Source organism: Capsicum annuum, chromosome 1 (genome assembly GCF_002878395.1).
Source record: "Capsicum annuum cultivar UCD-10X-F1 chromosome 1, UCD10Xv1.1, whole genome shotgun sequence".
Taxonomy (NCBI): Eukaryota; Viridiplantae; Streptophyta; class Magnoliopsida; order Solanales; family Solanaceae; genus Capsicum; species Capsicum annuum.
The window spans coordinates 62,300,947-62,318,231 of record NC_061111.1 but is presented as its reverse complement, the minus strand read 5'-3'; the positions used below and the strand labels follow the sequence as shown (position 1 = coordinate 62,318,231).

The 17,285-nt window shown below is 33.4% G+C and overlaps 1 protein-coding gene and 1 pseudogene across 7 annotated transcripts; both read right to left on the bottom strand.

Annotated features, from left to right (window-relative positions):
• Nucleotides 1-758: 758 nt before the first annotated feature.
• Nucleotides 759-9,767, bottom strand: LOC107874696. 7 transcript variants are annotated; one of them, XR_007045169.1, is made up of 11 exons: nucleotides 9,656-9,732; nucleotides 8,961-9,002; nucleotides 8,788-8,875; nucleotides 8,523-8,642; nucleotides 8,099-8,256; nucleotides 7,729-8,026; nucleotides 7,577-7,639; nucleotides 4,961-5,196; nucleotides 4,485-4,841; nucleotides 4,318-4,388; nucleotides 759-3,165 (listed from the first exon to the last, which is right to left on the bottom strand). XR_007045169.1 is itself a non-coding variant. In XM_047397090.1 (8 exons), exons 4-8 carry the CDS (start codon nucleotides 8,523-8,525, stop codon nucleotides 5,095-5,097), a joined length of 624 nt encoding a protein of 207 aa, XP_047253046.1. In that variant the 5' UTR covers nucleotides 8,526-8,647; nucleotides 8,788-8,875; nucleotides 8,961-9,002; nucleotides 9,656-9,732; the 3' UTR covers nucleotides 4,528-5,094. The 7 variants fall into 7 exon arrangements, 4 of the variants coding, with proteins under 4 accessions (XP_047253046.1, XP_047253014.1, XP_047253001.1 ...); XR_007045056.1 differs by lacking the exons at nucleotides 759-3,165; nucleotides 4,318-4,388; nucleotides 8,961-9,002 and having other exon boundaries at nucleotides 4,528-4,841; nucleotides 9,656-9,752; XR_007045146.1 differs by lacking the exons at nucleotides 759-3,165; nucleotides 4,318-4,388; nucleotides 8,961-9,002 and having other exon boundaries at nucleotides 4,528-4,571; nucleotides 9,656-9,752.
• A 1,414-nt stretch (nucleotides 9,768-11,181) lies between these two features.
• Nucleotides 11,182-14,886, bottom strand: LOC107846572 (annotated as a pseudogene).
• Between the last annotated feature and the right edge of the window lie 2,399 nt (nucleotides 14,887-17,285).

Sequence of the window (17,285 nt, the reverse complement as noted above, 5' to 3'; positions counted from 1 at the left end):
GTTTGATAATTCAAGCGGCATTTGTAAGGAGACGCACTTTTTTGTTTTGGTAATTCAAGCAATATTATAAGGAGACGCACTTCCTCATTTTAGAAATTCAAGCGGCATTTGTAAGGAAACGCACTTTCTAGTCAGAATTTCTCACTTTAATTCTTAGGAGACGCACTTTCTAGCCTTGAACATTTAATTTTAATCTCAAGAGATGCATTTTCTGGTCAGAGTCTTGATTCATCATTGCAACAGGAAAGTAGATATGATGTGACTTTCCCAAAAGTCTTCTGATGATAAACTGGGGAAAATTTTAATTTCTATTTTTGGAACTTTACTTTTCTGGCAAACAAAATTTCTCTTTACAATAATTTTTGTTTGAGATAATTTTCTTTCTAGTTTTGATGTGATTTCAGGCGTTCACATGAAGAATAGGGCGAATAGTTGAAAAGTCAAACAACAATGTGAAGAAGTGGAGAGTCAAGCAACAAAGTGAAGAAGTTGAAATTCAAGCAACAAGGTGAAGAAATTGAAAGTCAACAAATTGAAAAATAGCAAGTCAGGAGCTACCTGGAGAATAGGGTGAAGAAATTGAAAGTCAGGAAACAAGTTAAACAAATTGCAAGTCAGGAGCCCGCCTAAAGAATAGGTTGATGAAAATCAAGTCAAGAGTCCAAAAGAAGCTTCATAGATAGGATTTTTGTAATTTTATTTTTGTTTTAACTTATAATTTTCATTTTTTGATGTAATGATAGACCCGCGGACCGGAACCTCGACAGGGCCTCACTTAACTCTCCAACTCGGTATAGTCCCTCTCCTTCCAATTCTTTGAGATACTTGTAACCTGATTTCCTCATAACTTGGGTAGGTAGGATGTCCTAGGTCAAGACTTGGTTTCCCTTCTTCCTTCTGTTTCTTTTCTTTGAATAATGGTTGGGTTAAATTTTGGTCTCATTGTCTACTTTATTGTCTGAAAATACTTTGTGTTTACACCCAAAAAAGGGGGCATGATGTAGACACCTAATTTTGTTCCTCCCAAAATCCATTTTATTCATTTTTACCTCACATTATCATACACCCTCACCCACGTGATTATACCTCCACAAAAATACAAAAAATAACAACCTTTAACAAAATCCCTAACAAATTTAATCTTGTTTTAATCATCCTAACCACTTCTATTAATTTTGGACAGCTCATCACCACCCCATACCCTTACTCCTACACCACTCACGTGTCCCACATCACAAAACACAATAGCATGACCCTTCTCCATATACTCCTAATTTTCATTCACGCCATATAGACGATACGCACAAATACCTCACAGCTTCTTCTCCACACAAGAAATACACTCACAATCTCCATTTTTCCACTCCACAAAAAACATCATATACATATTCCATCGTCTCTTCCATACACACACAGACCACACCATCGACTACACACAGTCACCATTAACATATATAGGGAGCTCACTAAAAAATGGAATAGAGTTCACTCCTCCTCACCAAAATTTACATAACCAGCAGACACACACACATCGAGACATAGAGAGAGAAGAGAGTGAGGCGAGAGAGGAAAGAAAATCAGCTAGATAGTGAAATTGAGAGAGATATTGACAGGGATAAAAATAGAGAGAGAGTGTTGATCAGAAAGCATTCCGCTATTACTATTCCAACAGATTCTCGCCAGAGAATATCCTGCCAGCTCCAATTTTGGACCAAAAAAACCTCATCGAAAAATGCAAAACCAGTGACCGAAGAAATTGAAACCTCCATCATCGCTGAACACGAGGAATCTGCGACCCACACACGCCAATTCCCATTTTTGACCCAAAACCCCAATCAGAAAATTATTAATTAAAACGGCTCAATCAGCTTATCAGGTCAACTCAAATTTTAGGTTTGTCGAAGTGGGGAGTTCATTGTTGGAGGTTCTATTCGAGGTTTCCAGGTGCGAACTCTCTTTATTCGAATAACATTGAGTTCGAAAGATTTAAATGAGGTCCAATTCTACTCTTTCACCTCTTTTTATTTCATTGTTGATGATATCTGGTGCATTGGATTGAATATCGTGTTGGTTGATATGTGATGATGAGCATTGTTGGTTGTTTTGATTCATTGTTTGATTCCCTCGATTGTGGATTGATTATGGATTATGTGATGAAATGGTATCTAGTTTGAGAATTAAAATTGGTTGTTTTGGGTTGGAAATTGAAAAGTCAATAAGAGTGAATAGTATAGTATTTTGATTCATTGTTGATGTTGAACGTTGATACTATCATGTTTTAGGCCGAAACTAGTAGGCAAATTCTAGGTTTGGGTTAGGCAACTCGCAGGATTCTAATCATCAAATGTTTAAATGTTTATGTTTGAGTGATTTCTTCATTTTTATCGTATTTCATTAAATGTATTCATTTAGCCGGGGAATGCCCTGAGGCTCATTTTATTTATTCACCGATGAATGCCCCAATGTATCATGTTGGCGGCATATGATCGTGATAAAGGCCCGAGGCGTCGGGTAGAGCATTAGTATAGGATTAGTTTAGGATAGGATTTACGTTTTTGTATTTTTTCTATTTTGGGACTGTATAATTGGACTGAACACTATATTTTGGATTCATTTTTTTCGTGTGTTGGATTGATTTTTTTATGTGTTTTGTGTGGTTTATACATTTGTAATGTCAAATTAGCTGATATGCTCCACCAAGAGACCGTGGTCGAACCACAGGATTGAGGGGTGTCTAATACCTTCCCCTCGATCAATAGAATTCCTTAGCCAGAATCTCTGTTCACAAACCAGTTTTAAAGAGTCAAATCATTTTGAAAAGGATTTTTCAAAGGTGACTTGGCACACCGGATTATGCCAAGTGACGACTCTGAGTTTGGAATATAAAAGGTCCTTTTCAAAATAATTTTTCACATTTTATCACTTAATAATAAAACCTTTTCAAACGATAAAATTAATTTCTTTTTGGAGTTAAAAAGGGATGTGACACCCGTTGCGTAGACACTCCATGTGCTTTTCATTGCTTATTTTAAATTTGTTTTCCATCCCCTTCCCTTAACTCTATGGGAAAACTCCCGGTTGCAGGTCCAGTAGGTGTGGAACACCCAGAGTTTTCATGCCTACATTTTGCGCTGCTGGTTGTACCATCTGGACCAGAAGAATTGCCTGAAAACAACAAAATCAGTAAATTAACATCAAGATTGAATCTTTAACGAAAACCCAAATCAATGAATCAAACAACAACAACAACAACAAAAATAAAGAAAACCCATAAGTGAAATATACGTAGACATTACCCCTACCTTATGGAGGTATAGAGGTTGTAATCCTCGGTATGAGTACAACAAATCAATGTAGATATGAAAATGAAGGACGACATAAAAAAATATAGCAACTACTAATAACAAAATCAATAATAACAACAAAAGAAACAACATACCCTCTGAAATGAGTGTAGAGTATGCATGGACCTTAGCCTACTATGATAAAGAGTTTGTTTTTGGAGGATCCTCCATGTCATAGTAGAGGTTTCCAGCGGTAAATAACTCGACCATGAAAGTATCATGCTTTGGTTTGTTCTTGTTGGTCCTATTACATTCTCGGCTTTGAGGAAGAATTGATTGCAACCTTAGCATCATTGACCATGTCTAATTCATTATTTAAACCAACTTCATGAGCGTCAGTTGATGGAAACACTATTAATAATAACATCACTGTGACCCTTAGATACCTCAGTTGCGCTACCGGGGACTTGTTTGTCATATATATTCTTAGGTGTCATATTTGGCCTTTGTCTATAGCTACTACGTTTATGCTTGATGACGCCCCCATTAGCGTCTCCATCTTGTTCATTAACACCTCCATCTTGTTCATTAGCACCTCTTTCTTGTTCATTAGGAATCTGTTCATTAGCTCCTCTATCTAGATCAACATTTTCCTCATTCACACCTAAATCTTATTCATAAGGAATCTATTCATTACCACCTTCATCTTGATCAGTATTTTGTTTATTAGCTCCCAAATATTGAACATTAGGAACCTATTCATTAGCATTTACATCTTGATCAGCATCTATCTTTTCGTCCAAGGGGTCTTTTTGTTTTTTATCCCTTTTCTTGCTCTGTACACTGATAGTTATCATGTTAAAGAAGGCTTTGTTACAAAGGAGGTATCCTCAAGAAAGAATGGGGGAAGTTCGTAAACTCCAAAAAAGTATAGATAAACTCAGTTGAAATAAGGTTAATTGTCAGGATGCATTATCAAATGCATGCTAACCTTTCGGGATTTATATATAAGAAAAACCTTTGTGAGACTTACCCCTTGTTCTTATACATATCACTCACTGAAACTCCTTCAGCAGCTGGCGTGCCCTCCAAAATAAGACCCTTCTGTAATAGAACAGAATAAGATTACGTCCACAGTATTTTAAAGTAATCCCTTTTAAGAAGTTCAATACCAAGATGGCATTACCAATAGAAGCTAACCTTTGTCAGGTAAAGGTTACGGTGGTCATTATCCTTATTTTTGGTCTTGTGCAACTCCTTATCTTGAGCAACTTTCTTATCCAAGGCCTTTAAAATATTTAATTGCCGACCCTTTAGAAAGACACCTAAACAATCCACAACACTGGTAGTAGAAATAGAAGTTTCAGTAGATTCAGCTGTTTTAAATTTGAGAAATCCTGTACCCCTTGGTCGTCTGTATCATGTTGAATAAGAATTTAATTGGATCCATTAGACAGCAAAGTGTAAACACATAGTAGAGTTCATACTTAGTGACTTGTGTAAGAATTGGAGCAAAGTACTCTACTTCACCAAAAGCTGAAAACCGTTGTTTGACATCTACATAATGAATATCAAAAAGAAGTTTGCTAATGAAAACTGTCTCCTACAGATGTTTTATTATAAGTAGATGCATCCAGTGGTTCATCCAGTGGGAGAAGATTGTCAACTTCCTTTACCTTCTTTTGGGAGCTTGAAATATCATTTGCTGAAGTAGGTGGCCCTATTGAAGTCAGAGAAATAAAGTTCTGGAGATTTTTTTTCACAATGTTCACTTCCTCATCAAAGTTAACTTCAGTTTGGTTATCTTCTTCTAAAAGTTCAGAGTCAACCCCTTCAGCTTGCTGAGATTTTCCATCAATGTCAATGTCTTCATCCTCCGTATCACTAACACTATCATCTTTTGTGCTCTGTTCTGTAGAAGCAATAGTGTAAACTAAATTATTCATGAACTCATGAAGTAATACATTCAAGAGCATAAACACAGTAACTGGCATAGTATTACAACATAACCATTAAGATTATAGGAAAAAGGAAGAACTAACTGCCGAACAGTTTAAATGAATATGAAGTGGGAACCATCAAGAATTCAACATTCATTACATCCAGCCTAACAAAGGTTTGAAAAAGAAAATAGCGACCCTTAATCGTACCCTTAAATATTAGGTAGAGGAAATGACATAGCACCTATACGATGGTCTTGTAGTTGGAAATTTGAAGGTCGATTTAAGGGAGGTTTGATATGTTGAATATATGAAGTGTACTAAAAAGTGATGAGAGCTATTGTGTTATTACTAATGTACCCGTGTAGGCCCCATAAAAGTTTGCTGTTGCAGCTTCTAGGAACCCAGTCTGCAACCGTGCTATAATGGTTGGTAGAACTGATATACCTGATTGGTACTATTTTGAGGCATTTGGAAGTGAAGCAAAATCAAACTTTACAGTAGCACCTTTAGCTGAACACCTTGCTTTATTCTACAACGAGTCGCCAATTTCACATGTATCCAAGGGTAGCTTCTTCAGCTGCATAGATGTTATTGTTGAAATGATGCATTCTCATATTAATTGGGTTTATCATAGAACTATCATTCAGGTCATTTGATGTTCTTGTCATGATGAAATTAATGTATAAAATATTTTAATGGTGATATAGGGCACATCATGTTAACTTCCTACCAACCAAGTTTTGTAAAGTAGGTAAAGACAACCTAGTTATACTTCAACGTCAACATCAAATACCCAAGGAAATTCACCGACATTCATTTACCACACCAGTATATGTCTGCACTGACCATGATATCAAACGAAGTAGGTAAAGAGCATTTTGCATATTTGAATTTAGAACATTAAAGGAAATAGCTGATTGAGCAAGTATGAGAAGTAGGCATATTTGTAGGGCATGTGATCCCTGCCACATAAAGGTGGGAACTCTTTCCATAAATGCATCTCCAAATGAGAGAAGAAGTCAACATCATCCCTCTAGGTAAATGGAATCATTGCCCCGACACTCCCCATAACAATACCGACAGCAAAAAGAACAACATATCCGGTGAAATGAGTGTAGAGTGTACGTGGACCTTAGCTTACTGTGATAAAGAGTTTGTTTTTGGAGGACCATCCATAACATAGTAGAGGTTTCCAGTGATTAATAAGTCGACCATGACAGGATCAAGCTTCTGCTTGTTCTTACTAAATGCTAAAAAAGACATACTATTAGTCATAATGCCTAAAACTATATATAGGAAAATTATAAAAAAAAAATTAAATATAACATATGGCACATTACAAGATAAATTAGAATTCTATGACTCTTAGATACCTTAGTTGCACTACCAGGGGCTGACTTTTCATTCATATTCTTAGGTGTCATATTTGTTTGGCCTTTGCTTGTAGATACTACACTTATGCTTGATGACGTCCCTATTACTTGACTGCCAACTACCTTTTCCATGATAGGCAGAAACCTTATTGGCTCCATTTTTTGTCAAATAAATACAATATTCTTTTTATTATTAGACATGATTAGCACATTATAGTTGTTTCCATCTTTAGAAACTAATTTAGTATCATTACATTGTGAATGGATAATTCACAAAGATTATGACTTGTTTTCATGATATTAGTTGGTTGTGCTATGATTTATAATGAAACCAACCACAAAAACTCCTCTTAATCCATGACCTTTACATCAGCATCATAGCCAGTATTCAGTAAGTATAGAATGTATGTAGACGATACCTCAATCTTTGTAAGGAAGAAATTATTTGTAATTATCCTCGACTCAAAGAAGTAAAATAAAAGTAAGATTGAAAAGAAAGATAACAGCAACAAATAATTATTAAGATTGGCTAAATGATGAATAAAATTAGTGTCGCGATAAACCAGACAATTATGGATTTCATATTTCAAACAAAAGTTAAATAACCTTGAGAAAGAAAATTATTTGTTAAAACAATCTACTGGTGACACTAATTAAAAAGGGTAAAAGGACCAAACTATTTTGTCTAAGCTTAAAAAGAGTAAAAGGTCATAACAGACAACAAACTCTCTATTTCTTGAACTTATTTGTGTCTTCATCAATTAAGTCATCTTCATCTATGATTAGGTTTCTTCTTTTCCTACTGTTAGCCCCATCAATGACATGCACTTCTTTCTCATGATCTTCTTATTTATCTAATAAGATGTCAAGAGATGCCTATTTAATTTGTAAAAGTACATTTGTGAGCATGTGTATTAAAGATGTTAATCTTAAGAAGAAATAAAGGTCCCATAACTAAAATAGTGTATCTGAATACCTTTTCGGTGGATAGTTCTTTGGGAACACAATCTTTTGGCTCACGTTCATCCTCTATCAAATTCTACACATGTAAAACCAACAACGAAAAAGATGATTTACAAAGTATACGAAATTGTGCATTACTAATTTCAATAGACTATATTGTAATACCTTTTTATCTTTCTTTAGCTTGTACTCTAATTCCAATTTTTCATATGGAATCCAAAGCTTTGATACAGTAAAATTTTCAAGCCCCTCTTTCAAATTGTAACTGTTTAATTTAAGCTTAAAAATAAAATCTTTCCAACAGAGGCTTTGAGTGTGGGCAGAAAAATTGTTGTTATCTAACGATGATAGCTTGTTGAACAACTTGTGAGCTGATGTATCACGGAGTTTCTCGGCCACGTCATTGAATAAGACAAAAGTAGTTTTTTCGGTATTGTCTTCCACTTGTATGTGTATCTTGTACCTATATTTGTAAAAATAAGTTAACATTAATTCGTAATACAAAGCAAATTCATAGTCCTTCCAGGATCCTTACTTCACCAAAGGAAACTTGCAATCTTTGTTGCAGTTGAGGTATGGATAAACACCATTTGCAAGTGTAATCTTCTTCGAGCATACATTGCATGAAATGTAGTACCGTCTAAAATAGTTTATTATGTCTGTAGTTTTGCTCCTTACTGTAACAATGCATTCCTACAAACCTCAAAACAAAATTTACTATTATCTATCTTATTGAAGTATTGAAATGACAAATCAAAATGTACTCCCGTGGACATGGTGGAAAACTTTTGCTTCAAAGATCGTATGTAATCTATATCAAGGTGCACATATGCTTTGCTAGCATATGTGGTAGAGAAGATAACTTCACCTATTAACAATGGACGTAATAAAAATTGGGATAAAGATCTAATGTTAGCACATAAATATATAACATCAGATAATTAAATCTGAAATAATACCATGAAATTCTTTAAGAGTTGTGGAAGTCACAATCACAATATATGGCCCAGAATCCTTCTTGTGAAAATAAGGAGCAAGCTTCTCTCCCAAATCTTCCCATAAGGTTATTTTTTACTTTGCTGAACTATCCAGGAAAAGAAAAAATAAGAATATGATACTTCATTTAAATATAATCGTAAAAAAAGATCAATGTATGGTTTCAAAGTAACACTCTTTTAGGAAGACAAAAAAATAAAGCTATTTAATATGAAATGGGTGACTTACTAATCAGTAACAATTTGGATGTCTCTTTTTCTCCACTTTGATCCAGCGCTCTCCATATCACCAACTCCATATAAACAATCCACCACATCTATAAATAAAGAAGAAAAAGTATGTGTTGAAAACGTTGATAATTGAACAATTTTGTAAAATTTGAAAATTAAAAGTATGTATACCTGATAAGAGCGTGTTGTTGTTCATCCATGACTTAATCAATTCTGTTTTAATAAAATTAAATCCGTTCATAGGAATATGAACAATATCTTCATATAAACTCTTGATCATAGTTGAGGGAAAGAAAATTATTTTCAAAGATCTTTCAACTGGTCTATATACACCACTACTTTCAACCACTTTGATGTTTTTGATGATAAACAATGAACCTTCAATTAACTTGTGGTTGAACCTGCTAACGTGGTTTTTCCTGACTATAGCATGTGCCAAATTGATATGATATTTCAAAACATGTGAATTTTTAATTAAGAGTTTTGAAAAAAATGGGTATAAGAAAGAGTAAGAATTATGTTTATTAGGTACCTTTTCATCGATAAATATCATATCCAAACTGATCAATTTCTCATTTTTTTTAAATTTATGGCATCCCACATTCTACAAATCCTAACCCTTATCATGAAATTGTCTCTATCAATAACCAACTCTAAACGAAGAGAATCATATTAAAAAAAATAAAAGCAAAAAAGACTAAGGAAGCTATAATATGAAGAAGATTGACTTCTGTATCTATATATAGTACATAAAAAGAACATGAAAAGGCTGAAGAATTAATTGAATGCAATTATTCAGAAATTAATATGCATTAAAATCAATTAAAGATACAAATAATTGAGAACAGAAATGGTTCATTACAAACCTTGGTAGAAGAATAGTTAAAATTCATACATGAGCCTTCATAGGTATATTCTATAGAGGAGAAGAAGATGAATAAACTGTAGAAACTAGTATTTAGGATCCGTTTAACCATAGGAACGGTTATTAGTTTTTGCTCTTTTATATCCATACCTTTAATTTTATTTAATTTATGACTTATACATTAATTGGACATTATCCCTCTTTAACTAAAACAAAGAATTAAAGATTTATTGTTGAGTACTTAAAAATAAAATAAAAGCAATGCAAAAAACTTGATAATACAAATTTAATTATAAGAAAATAAGAAAAATGCTATAAGTTTCAATTCTTTTCATATTAAATTTATTTTTTTAAAAAAATCTTAAAATGTACGTCAAAATTCTTACAATTTGACCCTCGAGAAGCGAAACACATTGTGAATGTAACGTTACAAAAGGAAAGCAGAGGAGGCGGAGGAGTCTTAGAAATTAAAAATGAGACAACACATAATTGGCATGTTAAATACACTAAACTAAGTTGTAAAATATTATTTTTCTTTCTTCATCGGTATTCATATTCATTCTTGTAACTTTTGTATTATAATGATAGGAGATAATAAAGGTTATCAAGTTTAGCATGATGAATAGTATATTGTAAAATAATAAGACTGAAAATATTGTCTACAAACAATATTATTTCCTCTCTGTTATAGTAAACAATATTATAGTAAATGGGTATTTCATAATACATTTTGAAAATGTATGATTAGATGTCCTCTTGTTCTGTTTTTAACACCATTAGTGACTTGTAGTTCTTCCTCGGAATCTTTCTAGTTATCCAATGAGACATCAGTAGATACAAGTTCATATTTGAATACGTTAATTTATCAAGATATTGATTTTTTCTTCGCGATTAAGAAAAAAATGTATTGTCGTAATTTTATGATTTTTTCTTTATCTAGTTTCCAAAAAAACAAAAAGTATGAATAAGTAAATTGTCACTATTACTACAGTGAAGATGGTGTTAGCTTATCAACAATCTTTTTGTGCCAATGATTATCACCACATGCAAGTGATCACTCCTATCTTTGATCATAATATATCACATCTGCATTATTACATTCACTTATACTGAATCTTATAGATCATGCTCATGTACACTTGATTGTTGGCCCTCATGAAACTTCAAAATGCCACATTTCACCTGGGATAATTGAATCCCTTTTCTAAAAAGTTACACATTCATATCAACCCGTTTATGCTAGAAACATTAACGAATAGGTTCAACACACAACTGGGATAATTTTGCATAATTTCAATCCACTCATCTCAAACCCTGGGTCCTGGTCTTGTGGACTAAAAATAAAACATAACACAATTGCAAAACGAAGAAAATCTTTGATTAAAATTATTCTCTCATATTTTTTAAACTTATAACTGTTAATAGATACTTTAGGGAGAAAATACAATAAAATACAAACCAAAATCTACAACACAGTTTTTCTTACTATCACTATAATGCTAAGCTACATAAGAACTTGAGAATGGTTTATGATTGGAACCACCTTTGAAGCAGCTTAGAGCATTGCTAATTACCATCGGTTGGATTAGAACTGTTGTGTGTGAATTTGCATGTATATTGTACAATAAGCATATCTAGCTTGTCTACTCCATCTCGTCCAAGGGGATCTTTTTTCTTTTTATCCCTTTTCTTGTTATGTATTCTGTTGGTTAGTTTTAACCTCAAACTTTCTCTTTTTTGTTCTCACTGCAACATCTTCTTTATGTCCAACCTTGAGGAAAGCATTATCTGAAATTTCACTACCAAAGCTACCGTGCTTGGTTTCTTCTTGATTACCTTTTAGCTCTTGTTTTGACCCTCTTGGCTTTTTACCTTTTTTCTTGTTCTTCTGCTCGTCTACATCTACAAAGATGGCTCCTTTAACACATCTATTTTTTGGTTGATCTCCATCTTTGGCACCTCTGACACGCTTGTTTTTACCTTCATCTCTATTCTCTGCAACAGATAAAGCATCACCTGTGGCCTCCCATTTTCTTGACTATTTATTCTGGGTATCCCATTCATTTATATTGTCATTTTTCTGCAAATCTTCTTTGTTCCTGTTAAAACCTTGTTGTTGAAGCTTCTGGCAAAGCTTCATTCTTTGGATATTATCAAGAGCAAACTCCACTATTGGACGATGCTCGGGACTGAAAGTCTCTGTATATAGATAATTTAACTACTCAGAAAAACTATAAACCTAAAATGCTAAAGTCTACACATCCCCAAAAGCTGAAAATCGTTGTTTGACATCTCCATAATCAACATCCAAAGGAAGGTCGCAAATGAAAACTGTGCCTCCAGATCATCTACTCCCTCACTTGGCATAGCATTGATCTGTTTTCCCTTACCTAAAATATCGTCAAGTTCTTTATTCGGAGTAGATGCATCCAGTGGTTCATCCAGCGGGAGAAGAGTGTCAACTTCCTTTTCCTTCTTTTGGGGGCTTGAAATATCATTTCCTGAAGTAGTTGCCCCTATTAAAGTTGGAAAAAATGATGTTTTGGAGAATTTTTTTTGGAAATGTTCGCTTCCTCATCAAAGTTAACTTCAGTTTGGTTATCTTCTTCTAAAAGGTCAGAGTCATCATCGTCCCTTCAGCTTGCTGAGATTTTACATCAATGTTAATGTTTTCATCCTCCGTATCACTACCACTATCATCTTTTGTGCTCTATTCTGCAGAAGCAATAGTGTAAATTCAATTAGTCCTGAACACATAAAGCAATACATTCAAGAGCATAAACACAGTAACTGGCATAGTATTACAACATCATCACTAAGATTATAGGAAAAAAGAAGAACTAACTATAGAATAATTTAAATGAATGAAGTGACAACCATCAATAATTCAACATTCATTACATCCAACCTAACAAAGGTTTGAAAAAAAAATAGCGAGCCTTAATTGTGCCTTAAACATTAGGAAGAGGAAATGATGCAACACCTATACAATGGTCTTGTAGTTTGCAATTTTAAGGTCGATTTAAGGGAGGTCGGATATGTTAAATATATGAAGTGCACTAAAAAGTGATGAGAGAAGAAGAAAAATAGGTATTATATTATCATAGTCGTTTAACTAATAGTTAATATTTCATAAAGTTTTTTAGTTGAAAAAAAAGTAAAATTAAGAAAATGAGTAATTATTTGAGATAAAAACTATTAGTTGAGTGAATTTTTGGGAAATCAATCCCCTAAAAGAAAATGTATGATACTTATATAGTTTTTCTTCATATCCATGATATATGTATTAAGTGTCTAAGTTGTTAAAAAAATGTACCCGTGTAGGCACCAGACAAGTTTGTTGCTGCAGCTGCTAAGAACGCAGTCTGTAACGTTGCTCTAATGGTTAGTACAATTGATATACCTGATTGGTGCTATTTGAGGCATTTGAAAGTGAAGAAAAATCAAAATTTACAGTAGCGCCTTCAGACCTTGATTGGTACTATTTTGAGGCATTTGGAAGTGAAGCAAAATCAAACTTTACAGCAGCACCTTCAGCTGAACACCTTGCTCTATTCCACGACAAGTCGTTAATTTCACATGTATCCAAGATTTGCTTCTTCAGATACATAGATGTTATTATTGAAATGATGCATTCTCGTAATAATTAAGTTTATCATGGAACTATCATTCAGGTCATTTGATCATCTAGTCATGATGAAATTAATGTATAAAACATTTTAATTGTGATATAGGGCACATCACGTTAACTTCCTACCAACCAAGTTTTGTAAAGTAGCTAAAGACAACCCAGTTATACTTCAGTATCAACATTAGATATACAAGGAAATTCACCGACATTTATTTACCACACCAGTACGTGTCTGTACCGACCAGGATATCAAACGAAGTAGGTAAAGAGCATTTTGCACATTTGAATTTTGAACATTAAAGGAAATAGCTAATTGAGCAAGTACAAGACTACCTTAACTGGGAAGTAGGCAGATCTGTAGGCCATGTGATCCCTGCAACATAACGATGGGAAATCTTGCCTTAAATGCATCTCTAAATTAGAGAAGAATTTAACACTATCACTCGATGTAAATGGAAATTTTTCCCCGATGCTACTCATCACAGTCCTGTAGATTATACATTCGCCCACTCCTGGAATAAGTGATGGCATTTCCAGGCAAGAGACCACATCACCAACATGAATTTCTACTATTTCTTCAACTATGTTTGGGGCTCCATTAAGCTTCCCCTACTCCCATTTTATTTTTTCACTAGTAGGATCTACTTCAATATCATCTGAGATGTATTGAGGTAATCTCACAAAGTAGATATTCCCAAATATATCAACTCATACCAATGTGTGAAAATCTATATTTTATGCTGCAGTTACCCATCTAGGAACCATATCATCAGCAAATATGTACAGTTGATTTTCGTCATGTCTATACTTGTAGTCGTAGAATGACTCTAAGAAGTGAACAATTGTAGAATATAAGTACAAATCAACACTTCCAAAAGCAGCTATCCCCAAGTGAAGCTGTTATCATTTGAAAGGGCCCAGTAATGGCAGTATAGTATATCAATTTAGTTGAAACCCATTGCCTACACACGCCATGTGTTTTTCCTTACTTATTTTTATTATGTTTTTCATCGCCATCCCTCGACTCTATGGAAAACCTCTCAGTTACAGATCCAATAGGTGCGGAAAACTCAGATTTTACATGCCTATATTCTGCCCCGCCGATCATACCACCTGGACCAAAAGAATTATCTGACAACAACAGAATCAGTAAATAAACATGAAGATCGAATCTTTAACGAAAACCCAAATCAATGAATCAAACAACAACAATAAAAACAATAATAATGAAATCCCACAAGTGAATTATACGCACACATTGTCCCTACCTCCGTGAGCTAGGGAGGTTCTGATCCTCGATTTGAGTACAACAAATTAAAGTGGATAAGAATACAAAGCACGACATGAAAAAATATAGCAACTACTAATAATAAAAATAACAACGACAACAAATAGAACAACATACCTCGCGAAATGAGTGTAGAGTGTACGTGGACCTTAGCCTATTGTGATAAAGAATTTGTTTTTGGAGGACCATCTATAACATAGTAGAGGTTTCCAGTGGTTAATAACTCGACCATGACATGATCAAGCTTTTGCTGGTTCTTGTTGGTCCTATTACGTTCTTGGCTGTGAGGAAGACTTGACCGCAACCTTCGCATTATTGACCATGTCTGATTCATCATTAGCTAACTTCATGAGCCTTAGTTGATGGAACATTATTAACAATAACATTATTACGACCCTTAGATACCTCAGTTGCACAACCAAGGGCTGACTTTTCATTCATTCTTAGGTGTCATATTTGGCCTTTGCTTGTAGATACTAAGCTTATGCTTGATGATGCCCCCATTACTTCACTGACAAATATCTTCTCCATGACAGGAAAAAACTTTATTGGCTCCATTTCTTGTCAAATAAATGCAATATTCTTTTTATTATTTGACGTGATTAGCATTACAGTTGTTTCCATATTTACAAACTAATTTAGTATCATTACATTGTGAATGGATAATTCACAAAGATTATGACTTGTTTTCATGATATTAGTTGGTTGTGCTATGATTTATAATGAAACCAAACACAAAAACTCTCTCAATCCATAACCTTTAAATCAGCATCATAGTCAGTGTTCAGTTAGTATAAAATGTAAGTAGATAATATCTCAATCTTTGTAAGGAAGAAATTGTTTGTAATAATCCTCAACTCAAAGAAGTGAAATACAAGTAAGGTTGAAAAGAAAGAGAACAACGACAAATAATTATTAAGATTATTCTCTTGCGATTCTAATAAAATATCTTTAGTTTATTTTAAATTTTTTTAAAGTAGTTATATAATTATGAGGCGTAAAATTGTATTAAATTTTATTTTTTTACATTTTGGCCTTTCAAATTCACAATATGATCAAACAAATTTCTAATTCACCTATTATATTACCAAAAAGAGTAATCAATGGTATATCAAACAAATTTCTAATTCACCTATTATGTAAGTTTAAAAATAATCATACAAGTATGAATATCATCATATCGATTATATTCAATAATTAGGATATTATGTAAGCCAAAAAATAATCATACAAGTATGAATATTATCATATCGATTATGTTCAATGACATTAACAAACAAATTTATTCATCAACACGTCTACTCATTAAAACAAACTAAAAATGATAACATTTGAAACGGTTTTGTGTAAGCTCAAATATCAGTTAAAGGTGTGTGGAGCAACAATATTCTCTCTACTTAAATTTATTTTCATCTTGAACACTTAATTATTCATCATGTATGATTAAGTGTCTTATTTTTCTACTTTTAGCACCATCGGTGACATGTAGTTTTCCCCAGGATATGAGACATTAGCAGATACCTATTTATATTTGAATAAGTTAACTTATCAACATATTTATTTATCATGTTCAACTTTAAAATGAGTTGAACTCCATAATTAAAACAGTAAATAAAATTGTTAAAATAGAAATCCACAAACTTAAGAAGCAAAATATTTAAATAACTTGTATTTCAGGACTCTACTTAGAATCAAACAACTCCTTAATGCCCATCGGATTCAAAATCATCTCTTCCTCAATCGAAATGTTATTAACATTAGACCGTTCGATAATTTGTACTTCCGTAGACATGGTTGTAAGCTTTTGAACCAAAAATCTTACGTAATTAGCTAGATTTACATATATTCTGCTTACATGAGTGGTGAATAAGCTAACCTCACCTATTAACAATAAATATAATAAAATGTAAGTTTGACATTTGTTGAAAAAGATAGCACTTCAATTCAAAATAGTGACAATTAAATTGAGGACAATTACTACAAAATTCTTTCACGGTTGTAGATGTGACTATCACTATATACGGTCCAACATCCTTATTGTACAAGGAAGGAGCAAAATTTTCACCAAGCTCTTCCCAAAAGGTAATTTTGACTTTCTCAAAACTATGCATGGAAAAAGACAAAGTAAATTAAAGGTGTATAATTGATATAATTCGTCTAAATTTAATCAAAAGAAGTTTTTATACTTTAGTCATATATTTATTATTTGTGACAGGCTTTGCTTTCTAGTGAAACTACAGCAGCATTGTGCAGTTACAAAGAGGACGAGTTGCTTCATTTGAGAGGAACTAGAATCAGAAAGCTTTAGGAATGGGGTAGGGATTATAACTGTGATGTATACAATGATTTTAGAGATCCTGAGAGCATTCCACTTCTCTCCCGACTAGTCCTTAGAGGATACAAAGAGTATCCTTACCCAAGAAGGGGAAGAGCCGAAAGACCTCTATCCAAGACTGGTGGTTAATCATTCACTCTTTTTGTATTTTAGCAGTTTTATTATTGATTTTTATTTCATTTCATTTGATTTTTTACTTCTTTGGAAGATCCTAAAAGTGTAAGCTGCTACCACAGATAGCAAGCTTTGCAAGTTATTTCCCAAGGAATGAAAAATTTACACCCTTAAAGCTAAAAGACATCCTTAGTAATATATAAAAAGTTATGGCAGAACTCTTTTCTCTTCAGCTTGCTGCTATAGAAGATGTCACTCTTAAT

Coding starts and splice junctions, on each gene's coding strand:
- LOC107874696 (XM_047397045.1), bottom strand. Junction 8,027..8,098: donor TGCAAGTTTCCTTTGGTGAA/GTAAGGATCCTG, acceptor TTACAAATATAG/GTACAAGATACACATACAAG. Junction 7,640..7,728: donor AGCTAAAGAAAGATAAAAAG/GTATTACAATAT, acceptor TTACATGTGTAG/AATTTGATAGAGGATGAACG.